General features: G+C 41.2%; 1 protein-coding gene and 1 long non-coding RNA gene across 5 annotated transcripts; both read left to right on the forward strand.

Moving 5' to 3' along the window:
• Positions 1-6,742: 6,742 nt before the first annotated feature.
• On the forward strand, positions 6,743-7,296 carry LOC143357545 (uncharacterized). The gene is made up of 2 exons (XM_076794113.1): positions 6,743-7,001; positions 7,141-7,296. The coding sequence occupies exons 1-2, from the start codon at positions 6,784-6,786 to the stop codon at positions 7,289-7,291; spliced, it is 369 nt and encodes a 122-aa protein (XP_076650228.1). The 5' UTR covers positions 6,743-6,783; the 3' UTR covers positions 7,292-7,296.
• A 398-nt stretch (positions 7,297-7,694) lies between these two features.
• Positions 7,695-9,388, forward strand: LOC143357468 (uncharacterized). Of its 4 annotated transcripts, none has more exons than XR_013082816.1 (3): positions 7,695-7,992; positions 8,262-8,795; positions 8,905-9,388. It is a non-coding gene; the product is annotated as an uncharacterized LOC143357468 (long non-coding RNA). The 4 variants fall into 4 exon arrangements; XR_013082814.1 differs by having other exon boundaries at positions 7,709-7,992; positions 8,697-8,795; XR_013082815.1 differs by lacking the exon at positions 7,695-7,992 and adding an exon at positions 8,002-8,163.
• The last annotated feature ends 4,548 nt before the right edge of the window (positions 9,389-13,936 follow it).

Below are 13,936 nucleotides of genomic sequence, written 5' to 3' on the forward strand. Positions count from 1 at the left end.
AGAGCAAAAACTATTGCCATTGTTTCCAATTCATAAGAATGATAGCATCTTTGGTCCGCTGTTGTTTGCTTACTGAAATAAGCAACCGCTGCCAACTTTCCATCTTCTTGTTTTTGCAACAATATTGCTCCGACACCCAGAGAACTCGCATCAGTATGAAGTTCGGTAGGTCGAGCTGGATCGAAAATACATAACACCGGTCGCGATGTTAATTTCTTTTGCACCTGTCGGAAGGCGTTTTCCTGCGGTTCCTTCCATTGCCATGGTACACATTTGCGTGTGAGACGCGTCAAAGGTTCAACAAGCGTTGCAAAGTTCTTGATAAATTTCCTGAAATAACTTGCTAATCCCAGGAATTGACGTACCTGTTTTACCGTTTCAGGCGGTGGCATGTCTTTTACGGCGTCTATTTTCCGTTGACCTGGCCTTACCCCCTGTTCGCTTATTTCACGACCCAAGTACTTGATTGTTTCTTTGAAGAAAGAACATTTCTCCAACTTAAGGGGGCTGGCAGGCATTTGGCCTTGACTGGCACGCTATGTTACGCTGTTCATTTTTTTCTAGACATTTTACGTCTTAAATAAGTAAGTAATCAATTAAAAATGCATACCACCGTGTTTGTACATGTCTTTGCTACGTCTGTCCAGAGCCTTTTTTTCGATACGAACACTAAATCTCTCGAAATTAAGAGAATCTCTCTGCGGCAGCCATCTTGTGACGTCATACTTGCTTCAGAAAGCGAGTTTTCTGTCGAATATTACAAATTACTCCACGATGAGGTAGAAATTCGCAATTTGGGCTCTGGACAGACGTAGATTGGACTTTTAGGAAACACAAGTGACCACTTTTAAACTGCTCATTGCAATATTGAAGCGTCAATTTGTCAATATTTTGACCCTTGCAAGTTCACATACGTATATTGCAGAGAGATTCTCTTAATTTCGAAAGATTTAGTGTTCGTATCGAAAAAAAGGCTCTGGACAGACGTAGCAAAGACATATACATATTTAAGACGTAAAATGACTAATAAAAAGGCACAGTGTAAGATAGCGTGCCAGTCAAGGCCAAATGCCTGCCGGCCCCCTTAAGGGTCAGGCCATGTGTTCGAAAGGCCTCCGAAACTTTCCGTAATTTTTCGATGCCTTCTTGTACCGTTTTCGATGGAATGATGACATCGTCCAAATAAGGGAATCAAATTTCCCAGAACCTTATTCATTAGCCTTTGAAAACGGCTGGCGCGTTTGTTAAGCCAAAAGGCATTCGTAAAAACTCGTAGTGTCCTCCCGGTGTGACAAACGCCGTCTTCGCAATGGAATCTTCTGCAACTGGTACCTGGTAATACCCTGATGCTAAATCAAGACCCGTGAAATACTTATTGCCTCCTAGCTTGTAGATCTGGTCGTCAATGAGGGGTAAGGGATATTTGTCCTTTATGGTTATCGCATTCAATTTGCGATAATCCACGCATATCCTTGTATCCCCTGTCTTCTTCTTCACCAGCGTGATCGGGCTCGCATACGGCGAATCAGATTCTCTAATAATTCCATTGTCTAATAAATCCTTAATTACTTCGCGAACGACCTTCTTCTCCGGTTCCGCGAGACGATACGGGTGGTATACTACTAGTTCGTCCGTAAGACATTTAATTTCTATTGCAGCCGTATTCATTTTCCCTAAATCTCGCATTGACGACGATATGCAATCGCGAAATTCTTCGATCAATGTGACGCAAAGTCTTCACTCCTTTTTCCCAATGTTCCCTAAAAATTTGAGATCTATTTCGACGACTTAAATGTCCATTGCAGAAATAATTTGAGGCTTTCTTGAATTTCTGATATCGTTAAACGTGAGTTGGTTCCCCCGTTTCAACATTATCACGTGTTCTTGCTGTAAGAAATCCCTTCGAAGAATTACATCATGGGCCGTATACTCATCTGGTATAATAAATGAGTCTACGTCCGCCGTTACATTTTCGACTCTTATTGTAATCGGCGCGACTCTATTTATTATTACTGATCGATTAGCAAATCCCCTGAATACTGTATCGGTCACGATCTTCGTATCAATACAGAACTTTTTCGCTATTGACGAATGCATAATCGTACATGCGCTTCCGGTATCTATTAAGCTTTCTACTTTGTGACCGTTAACGTGAACGAATATTTGATAAATATTAGTACTATTTTTAATAATCTGTTCCACATTTACCTCTTTCTGCGGACAATCCTCCCGTCTGTGACCTAACTTCTTACACAGGCCGCATTCCGCTCTTGGTTTTCTGCAATCCCTTGCCATGTGACCTGTTTTGCAGCAATTGTAACATGCCATAGTCCGTGCCTTTTCATTTACACCGGACTTTGGTGCTGCTGGGCGAACCGCTACCTGGCGTTCCTGCTTCGTCTTCTTTTCGTCCTTACCAGGCATATTCCCCATCGCACATATCGACGCATATAAATCGTTGGGGTCGGTGTGTTTCGCTGATCTCAATGTCCTGGCGATCGTTTCATCCGGTACGCCGGAAATCACCATGTCCACAATCTTGCCGTCCGGCAAATTGATGTCCAGGCGCCTTATGAGGTTCAATTTTTGGAAGCAATAATCTCCCAAGGACTGTCCTGGTCTTGCTTCATATAAATCTGCTTCCCGGAGCAATTTCGAAAATGGCATTGTCCGCCGAAATTGCGCAACAAGGAACACTTTCGTTTCCGACCAGGTAGTCGCGACTCGCACACGCGTATCGTACCACTGGCGTGCGTGCCCTCGTAAACGTGTCGCGATTAACCGCATCACGCTGAGATCGTCCCAACCGAAACGCGACGCTAACTCATCCACATGGCGAACCTAATTCTCTATCGAAAGATCCTCTTTCAATGGATCGTATATCGGGATCAATTGTTCATCCCTGGGACGCACATAATGCGGTGACTTCGCGCGCGACGCGGAGCTACGCGTGTTCAGGCTGTCTTGTTCCGCACGATCAAGCCGAACATTACGCGATTCAGAGCGTTGTCTTCGCGGGCTTCGCGACCGTATCCGTGAAGACCGTACTTCGGGGCTACGCGAACGCGAGCTTGAATCCCGCCGTCGGGACACACGCGACCGTGTACGCGAACGAGAGCGTTTTAAAAACTCCTCCATCATACTTTCCAGTTTATTAAGACGCGACTCCAAGGCGTCGGGTGCCCTTTCATCACCGTCACGGCTACACGATGCACGCTCCATATTCGAATTGTCCTTACACTAAATTGCACACTTTATAGTCTGGAGCACTTAACAATTTAAAAATGCGCACTTCACGCACGGTTTATCCCGCTTCTAATATGTAAGAAATACTGAGAGGATAGATAACGAGATATAGCTGAATTAAATAAATGTGGGCGTATTGCAAAATACTACGAATCTTTATTCAAGACAACCGTATACGACGACAGTCAGAATAAGGTATGTCCCGCCGTCCCAAAAATCCGCAGCCGTGAGGACGCGCTCGACAGTATGCCTCTGCTGCAGTTGCGAGGGGCAACGCTCTGACAAAAGACACATGGTCTGCCTCGACCGTTTGTTTACTTCGATTTTTCTAACAAAAGGACCGGTTCGGAAAGCAACGCTATACAAACAGTTGTATAGAATGAAAAAAGATTTTGAGACAACGATGGCCGCATACATAAACGAATTCACATCAAAAGCCGGACAATTAACAATGGATTTATATTAATTAATGTTTGGAATGTATGAAGTGAACGATAAAACTTAGTGCACAGATTTGACAAATGTATACTACGTATGTATTTTACGTTGTATATTCCACGGAGAATCTTGTCGAGTCTTGTAGTAGATACTGTTATTTAACATTATTTTGAAAAAGTAACTGCCCAAAACTGCCCCTTTCGTAATGCGATCCATTTTTGTGACACAGAGGTAGTCATGGTACTAGTTACAAGCATGTTTTCTCGAGAAATTTAGAAGTTATAATAAAATTTGTTAAATAAGCATTGTTGGTTCCACTTATAGAATTTTCTGATACAACAATTTTTTTTCAACAATAATTTTTTTGTTTAAAAAAATTTAATTTTTGTTTTTTGTAATTTTGACATCAGATTCGTATTCGCCGGCCCGAAAAATATGGGAATACTAATTTTTAAGAATGTCCAATAATTTTTGTGGTTATGCATCCGCCATATTGAATCCGCCATTTTGTTTTTTGTAATTTTGACATCAGATTCATATTCGCCGGCCTGAAAAATATGGGAATACTAATTTTGAAGAAAGTCCAATAATTTGGAGCGGCTAGCTGGGCGCCGGAAGAGAAATCTTCAGCGCACCAGCACCAAGAAAGATTTATGGCTTGCACAGCATAAGACGCTATTTGTGAGAAAATGTCTTTAACGTTTTTGGCCACTTAGCAGACAGATGTATCCTTGTAGTTCCTAGCGACGAACTCAATAGCGCAAGGAAACGAACTCAATACTCACTCGTCCACACGCCATAAATTTTGGGTAGTCGAAGGGTCTCCAGCCTAGAGTGTCCCAGCGACGCGTGCCTGGCTTCTATCACCCGGGAAAGCTGGACCCGTTGACGAAAGCCAGCAGCCACGTACTGCACTTAGCACTGGGCCCGGAAGACACCACGCTGCATCACCAAAACTAGTTTTTAACAAAACGACGCGCTCACCCTTCTCACGCACGAGAGGCGTGGAACGTGGGCGTGTTATGCAAAATGCACGGATTGGTGGAAGTTCCTCGCAAGGACTTCCACCAATCAGTCGACAAGCGTTTTTAGAAATATAAGGCAGAGACTACCGACGCGAAGCGCAGTCTAGTCACAGCCGAAGCTCCGCCGTGTTATAGCTACAGTTATACTCTATCGCTTACGAATTAAAGTTCAGTCGCGCCGAGTTCTAGTCCAGTCGTAGATTTGCAGTCGTGCTATCGATCTACCCCGAACACTATCGCGACGTCACCTTTATGAATAAACGACTCGGTCACGAAAACCTGATTTGAACATTATTTGAAGGCACCCGCCTCCGATAACCCAGTTCCTTAAAATTTTTTTGGTTACGCATCCGCCATATTGAATCCGCCATTTTGTTTTTTGTAATTTTTACATTAGATTTATAATCAGCAACCCGAGAAACCTATGAGTATCAATTTTGAACTAAATTGAAGTACTCCTTCCTATTTTGGCCACGTTTTGGCGCTTTTGGCCCATTGTGCGTCGGTTGATCGACAAGATCACCGGTCTATCGGTAATCGGAACAGTACCGACCCCCACTGGTCCCAAAGCCGGAAAAGGTGGCCAAAACCTAAAATATGAAGTTTCAGCTAGGTAAGTTTTAAGTATGAGTTTGGTTACTAAAGAGTGTTTCTAAGTGGGGGTAAACAGCAGAAAGGTTTTTTTTATACCTGACCAACAGTCACAGTTCGAACTTCGAGTTCATTAGACTGTAACTTTTTAAGCTTGTGAAGCCCATTGCGAATTTTAAGTGCACAGTGTACAAACACGAACGCTGTTTTTATACCGGCTGTTCATTTAAAAACTTTTCAGCAGAATATCTCGAAAAGTATGAAAGATATTTTTTAAAGAAGTGTAAAACACGTGTCCAAGGCAGTATCAGTTTTTTATTTGGGTAGCGTTTTCAAGGTCATTTGAAGGTCAACTTTTTTTTTCAAATGGAAACCTATATTTTTTTTATGGGATCTCATTGCACGTAAAAAGACCAGCAATTCTTCAATTCTTACTTTTTTGGGAACTATGAAGTGTAAATAGAATACCTACTTTATACAATACAAAGGGTAGAGTTTGCTGTCCCGAGAATTAGTCTTTGCCCTCGTTCAGGTCAATATGAGACAGCGAGAGGGAAGGTAGAGGGGTATTCTGATAATCCCCGACAAATACACTAATATGCTTTGCTTTTACTTTCACTCTTAAACAGTCTGTTTAACCCTCTAATTTTTACCGTCAACATGATTTATTATACCTGAGCGAGCCTCGAGGAACTGTGAACGGACATCCGTATTAGCGAAAGTTGGTGTGAGTCAGAAATGACCCCATCACAGCACTAAAACTCCCAGTACTCGAATGGTTAAAATGTAATATTTATTTTCGTCATATTTATTTATTTATTTAAATATAATATTCATTTTTGTAATATTTATTTTCATTTATTTTCAGGATCTCGTGATAGTTAAATTAGTTTCACAAGAAAACACAAGAAAATCCTCAAGGAACTTCCGGACCTACGCGGCGAAAAGGACCAACGCCACAAATTGGCGCCCGAACGTAGAGTTCGGTCCAGTTCATTCCGTTACAAAGTTTTGGTATATTAAAGTTTTAAATAAATCACGGGTTTCTAGCGTAAAGTGCGGTGAAGTGCTATTTAATTAAAAAGGGTGCCCAGTGACTACAGTGACTGGTATGGGATGACAGGACTGTGGGGTCTCGCCTTGGTTATGGCATACCGTCGTGCAGCTCGGTTGCATTGGAGGCTCACTTCTGCAACGGAAAGCCGCCCGCCTTGCACAGCTGTTGGAGTTGATGAGCTGCTTCCTTCAAGGCGGGAATGGAGTCAGCGCCCGTCAAAATATCATCGACGTATGAATCGTGTCTGAGTGCCTGGGCTCCGACTGGATACTTGCTGCCTTCGTCCTCTGCCAATTGGTGCAGCGTTCTGACCGCTAGGTATGGGAAACACGATAAACCGTAAGTGACCGTGTTTAATTGGTACTCACTCACGTGCTGGCTTTGTGTGTTTCTCCACAGGATTCGTTGGTGGTCGCGGTCCTCTGGATGCACCAGTATCTGTCGATACATTTTGGTAACATCCGCTGTTACCACGAAGAGGTGCTTGCGCCACCTCAGCAGGATGTCGGCGAGGAATGGCAGCAGGTTCGGCCCCACGTGCAGACAGTCGTTCAAGGAAGGCTGAGCCGGCTCGGACCAGGAGCCGTTGAACACTACCCTCAGCTTTGTCGTGGTGCTGCTCGGCCTGAGGACTACGTGATGTGGTAGGTAGTGTGCTCCGTTGTCTTCTGCTGGTTGGCTTGCGAGGGACATGTGACCCAGCGCCTCGTACTCGGCGATGAAATCGCGATACAGCGCCTCAAACTCCTCGTCCTTGCTGAAGCGCTGCTCCATTCGCCTTAGGGAACGCCATCCTGCTGCCCTTGACCCTAGAGTGATGGGACCTGCTGACCGGAAAGGGAGCCTCACCTGGTATCGCCCTTCAGGAGTGCGTGAAGGCGAAGAAGCGAAATGGGCCTCGCACTCCATTTCCTCGGCGGTCAGTGGGGAGTGAGCGTCCCGCAGTTCCTTCTGTTCCCAGAACCTCCGGACCAGCGAGCTTAGCGACTCCTGAACGACGACCTGATGCACTTGGGCGTGCGACTCGGTGGCAGTCGATCCAGACCTCCCGGTAATGATCCATCCGAAGACTGGCCGACAAGCTCGTTGGCAGCGCCCTTCTTAACTCCTTCCTTTATTATAGCTGGAAACACGTCGGCTCCCAGGGGAGGCGCTCAGTTGCGCACAATACGATTGCCCACGTACACATTGCGCACATATCTTTTGGACACAGTATGATTGGGCACAAGAAGAATCGGACACGTCACAATTGCGCACACGAAGAATCGGACACATCTCAATTGCGCACAAACAGAATTGGAAACATATTTATTGCGCGCAGATAAAATTTCACACAAGCGAATCGCGAACAAATAGAATTGCGCACAGTAATTTTAGACAGTAATGGAAATGCGGCCAAGTCGTGATTAATTTCGGGTTATGTGCGTTTGATGTGAAGTGTCAAATCCATGTTTAGGATTTCCTGTGATGGATCTGTAAAATGAACCGAAACTAATTAATATTTGAAGTGTTAAAATGAATGGTTTTTAGAGTCTGTAATAAATGTTAGGATATAATGATTTTACTCAAAATATGATATCGATGACGTCTATATTAAAATATAAAGTTTATGAAAGAAGAGTACAATAATTAAATGTGAATACAATATATCCCACAGAATGCATGCATTATACAATTTTTGTATTTAATCTGATTGTGAATTAAATTAGTGACAACGAAGAGCGAAGTACTGCAAAATTATACAAATGTGTAGAATTGCTTTCACGGCTCCTGAGTAATTCTATGTAAAAATGATAATTTAGATAAGTATATTCTGCCTATAAAACGTAATCATTTTTGTAAGGAATGAATACGATACTTTGTGATTTTTCACATTTATCTTTTACGTGTGGTGTAAGAAGCAGAACTATTAGCTGAACTATTTTCATTTGGACTTGGTCAGATCCTGATTATTGCGAGCACATGTTTTAACGATGAGTAACATGTAACTTGTGATCTTGAAAACGATTACATTCTCAGACAAAAAGCATTAATAATTTAATTGTATAAGTGACATGTATGATCGTGCTTTATACAATTGGTTTTAAAAAAGTTAGTCAGCATGTAATGTCACGGTAGCTTTTAGACTGATAAATGTAAATGGAGATTGAATTTCCCCAATCAGATGTACTTGCTTTGTTATAGATACATAATAATCCCTTTTCTTTTTCATTTTAACTACATAATATAGCGTGAAATGTAAACCTTGCGAATTAGTTTCAATTCATGTATTTTAAATTACCATAACTGTTCCAGAATTTGTCCGTTTCAATGTATGAAATAATTATATCCATTAACAGCGATTAGCATGATCTAACGAAACTAGAATCTAGGAAGTTAGAGAGAACCTACAGAGTTTCTAATAAAATACCAGGACAAATAACAGAAATATGATTAAGGTAAAAAAGCATTAAATCTTTTTGTCTCTAATATATTGTTTATTTCAAATTGCAGTTGTTGAATATACATATATGTGAATACATGTGATTTCTTTTTCTTTATTTTCAGCGTTTGATCAGAAATGGAGGGAGAAATTACTTGTAGAAATAAGTGTGACCACATGGTAGTACTATCCTGGAGATGCCTGACTTGCAACAGCAAATCCTTTGCACAGATGCTTCTTCTATTTAATAACGTGGAAACAGAATACACCAAAACGAGATTAATTTAAAAATAGTACATTTGTGAAATTTAATTTCGCATTAATAGCTAACAATATTAAATGATATTATATGATATCATGTACTACATATATATTATCGTTTTGTAAACTCTCCATTGTATTTTATACACATATATCATTTGCACTGTATTTATCAAACGTAACAAATTAAATGCTGACAAAGTGTTGAATGAAAACCAAAAGGAAAGATATGAATAAGTGAAAAATTTACCTTCTATTAAACTCTGGTCATTAATTTGACTACCACTTATACAAATGTCAGTATCTGCAAAACGATTTTAATTAATAAAATAGTATCGAAAAACTTGAGCATCGTCTGAAAATGTTAGTGAAGGTTAAGGGGGCCGGCAGGTCGACTCTGTGTAACCACACACATACATGAAATCCATATACGTATATGAACTTGCAAGGGTCAAAATCGTGTTTCCTAAAAGTCCAATTTATGTCTGTATAGAGCCCAAATTGCGAATTTCTACCTCATTGTGGAGTAATTTGTAATATTCGGCAGAAAATTCGAATTCTGAAGCAATTATGACGTCACAAGATGGCTGCCGTTGAGAGATTCTCTTAATTTCGCGAGATTTAGTGTTCGTATCGAAAAAAGGGCTCTATACAGACATAGCGAAGACATGTACAAACACGGTGGTATGCATTTTTAATTGATTACTTACTTATGGAAGACGTAAAATGACTAGAAAAAAAGGCACAATTTTGTGGCCCTGGTTACTAGCGCCACGGTCTCTCCGCGGCAAACACTGTACGTTGCGATAGAATACGGTCGATAATGCAGATCGATAGTACAGGTTTACGTATGTACGATATGTATGCTGCCGAATATTGTAAATTACTCCACGATGAGGTAGAAATTCGAAATTTGGGCTTTATAGAGACATAAATTGGACTTTTAGGAAACACAATTGATCCTTTATAAACTGCTCTTTACAATATACCGGAGCCCCACACTACCCCAGTCTGGGGTGTGCGTACGATATTTTCCCCCTCTTCCTTACAAAAAGAAGGTATACCTTTTTCGTGTAAATAATAAGCTATAAACGTTACTTCTATATCATAAATTTTCAATCTTGTACATAAGCATATTCTTCTTATTTCATTTTATAGTTACATACAATGATTATTATTTAAATTAAGTAGTATTTTTTTATGGAAAGGAATTATTTTTTATGAATTTGAATCTAAATGGAATTATATTGTGGGGAAGGAAAAAACGCAAAGCGTTTTTGCCAAAGGACACCCGCGAGTCGCCAAAACAACGGTCGACAGGTGAATGTCCCAGCGAGTGAGTGTGAGAGAGTGAGAGCGTGAGCGAAAGAAAGAAAGAATCTTAGAAGGCAATGACCGTGTAGTATGTATGTATGCATGTGTGTGTAACTAGTCCAATATAAATATGCGGTAGGTCGCGGGAGCGCAAGAGTAATTGTCCGAGTTTCGGCGAGTCGAGAGATTTGCGAGAGTGCGGAGTGATAGAGCGAGAGAGAGAGAGAGAGAAAGAGAGAGAAAGCCGTTTGTACGAAACAGACGAGAGAGTGAGAGAACGCGTGGGTGAGCGTCTAGAGGAATATTTATACAGGTCCAATAAACGTTACTGCAATACAAAACTTCACTGCAATACCTGACCGCTTGGCTTCCATTAAAAACAATTCCTACAATATTTATTATTTATTATTTTTCGTGTAAATAATAATTTAGATTCAAATTCATAAAAAATAATTCCTTTGCATAAAAAAAATTTAAATAATAATCATTGTATGTAACTATAAAATGAAATAAGAAGAATATGCTTATGTACAAGATTGAAAATTTATGATATAGAAGTAACGTTTATTTACATTTTAATTAAGCTTATTGGAAAGGAAGAGAAGGGATACAGGAAAATAAACTCTCCCTGTTTTAAAAAATAATTTTTTTTTATTTTGGATTCCCATTATAGAAATATTGGTGCACAATATTGAATGGTCCACCGTGGCCTCCCTCGCGAGACCCTCCGCTGGCTCCTCTGCGGCCTCCCTCGCTGTTAGAATGGCCAATCACCGATAGCTGTTCCGGATTGTCACATGTTAGTGATGCCGAGTTATGGACAGAGGTCGCTTACATATTAATTTTTATTATACGCTTGGGTGTGCGTTCTTTTGTATGTTTGGTTATGTCCGCATGGCGACATCGGAATGTTTTTGTCTTAACACGCGCTCCTGTTAATTTATTAGTATGTAGTAACTTTTGGCTTTTGCATTAAACATAAAGTATACCAAACGTTTGTGTGGAATCTTCCCTAAAACCTCAACACTCGCGGGTCCCTCCGCTGGCTCCTCTGCGGCCTCCGCCATGACCGCCGCTGCCTCCTCCTACGTCGAGCCACTTCTTTAGGGTCTCTTTATACTTGCCGGAGCCGGCGTTAGTATGAATACTACCGCGTTTTCCTGGTTCATGTTAGCCGGGACCGTCGCTGGCAACCTGAGAAGGCGCTCGAGATGCTCGCAACAAAAGCTAAGACCCGCACACAGCGGGGGTTCGCTACCTAACTCCCGAACAGTTTACTCCCCTCTACACCCCGGGGATGCCTATGCATCCGCTGAGAGCTGGGCAAGCCGTTGGGCATCCGTTTTCGGCCGCCCGACACGGGTCGCCGGCACCGGCGGCCGCCAACTGGCAGAGGCCGCGTGGCATCGGCCGCCGGTGCCACCACAGCATCCGCACACAATCCATGTTCGAAGTAGAGAAAAGAATATTGTTCATCTGAGTTGTAATGTTAAGAAGTAATGGTTCAAACTATAATCTAATTTAACGATGGAACGATGAAAATCAGCTTCACAAATCAATTTTAGCATAGTTAAATTATATCTTATATCTTATAAGTGATTATATAAGTAAAAACTCCGGAGAACAAGTTTAAAATGATTAGAATTCATTGGTTTGCAAGGTGTGTTCGAAAGCTGGTGGAAATAGTGGAAAATTGGAAAAGTGGAAATATACGTATCTGACCAACGAGACCGAGGCAATGAAGCACCCAGCGTGCGTCCTTTGCTAATTGTCTTGCAAGGGTAACTTCAACTCTGTCGCACTCGAGCGCTTATGTTTACGTCTACTGTCTCGTCTCATTGGACAAGATATAGATACGCCATCGCATTCCTGCCCGGGAACCTTGCATCTAATCATCTTTAAGTCATTATGGACAAGAATTCAGAAGTTTTCCATGTACATTTTTTCGTGTCGTAAGACAAAACGATGCAATTTATGTGGAATTAATTCTTCTTATTCTACAAATTATCATGTGATTGAGTCCTGAGGATTTCTTCCACTTTCACTTGGACCACAACATATTTCAATGTCATCAAAATTCGAGACATAGTCCCCCAAAAATGATCGAATTCACAAGGCATGATCCCCTTCCTAACGTGGATACTTCCTTAAAAAAAAACAACTATTCTCGTTTTTACAATATATGTACAATTTAGGTTAATATATAAGGATGTGTGATGCTGTTTCACGAAGAGGCAGGTACGGTTCCTATTTCCATAATGTTGTAGAGGAGGGATACCGATAGTTTACCTAAGGAGCTGTAGAGCCCCGAGAAACCTTTTTTTTTTTTTGTGCCACGCGCAGCAGGGAACTGTCAACGCGGTCTCGAAAGGCCATCTGGTAATGATCAGCCGCTTGCTCGGCCGACGGGCAACGGCGGCCGGTGGGATCGCTCTAACGCCGGGACGGCGGCGCCCGTTTTACGACAGATAATCGGTAACACGGCATTTGGACCTATAGTCCCTACGTAAAACCCTCCGGTCCCGGCAAGTATAAAGAGACCCTTATGCGTTGGTCACGGTTTCTGTGATGCGGGAGGCGGTGGGCGGTGTTGCGTTACATACCCTTGGGCTCGTTGATGCCCTAGGTTTTGGGGCTGTTCGATTTTGCTCCACATCATTTTGGACCGACAGCCTCTCTAATTTTGCTCGTGCAGGTTCCATTATTCTGAAAAGAAAAAAAATTATGTTATAAGATTATCGAAGGAGTAAAATGTATATATGTAAAAAAACGTTTTATAGCGTCCAGAAGAAAACTAATATACAAATGAAATAATAGTTGATTTGATTCGTTGGACGCGTGTTATAGTATTGTGTAGAATTTGGAAGTGTGCGAGAACGGTTTTTTCGTGACCGTATCGGATTCGTGAACAAAAATTCTAAGTGACTGCAGGTGTGTAATAATTCGATAGAATCGGGTACGTAATCGTTGGCGTGGAGACGTATCAGTGAAGAGCAAAATTGAATCAACACCGTTTTGAACAGCATTTACACCAAAAGACTTGAGTGTTTTCGAGAAACTACAAGGATTATTTTATTAGTCGAAGAGGTAGGAAAAGTTACATTTTACAACGTTTTTATCTGGGCCTCTATTGAAACTTCAAAAAATGTGTTCCATTAACTCGAACAAATTATATCCATGCTGAAAATGTTATCGATATTTGTCAATTATAAGTCGAATTCGTTAAAAATTGCAATTATTCCCAAACGTTTATAACTCGTAAACGAAGGAAAAAACCAATATCATAGGTTTCATTGACTAAATTTCCAGCATCGATACAATTTATTCGAGTCAATGAAACATATTTTTTAAAGTTTCAATATAGGCACAGATAAAAGAATTGTAAAATTCAACTGTTACTATTTCTTTCGTGATTTCAAATAAAATCAAAGTTCAAAAATTTTTTGCACCGAATTATTGCAGACCAGCAGTCACTCACAAACCGATACGATGCCGAACAAAACATTCTCGCACACTTCCAAATTCTACACAACACGATATTCGCGATAGACTTTCCAATACTTACATTGTTTTCACTTCTGA

This window comes from Halictus rubicundus, chromosome 9 (assembly GCF_050948215.1).
Source record: "Halictus rubicundus isolate RS-2024b chromosome 9, iyHalRubi1_principal, whole genome shotgun sequence".
Taxonomy (NCBI): Eukaryota; Metazoa; Arthropoda; class Insecta; order Hymenoptera; family Halictidae; genus Halictus; species Halictus rubicundus.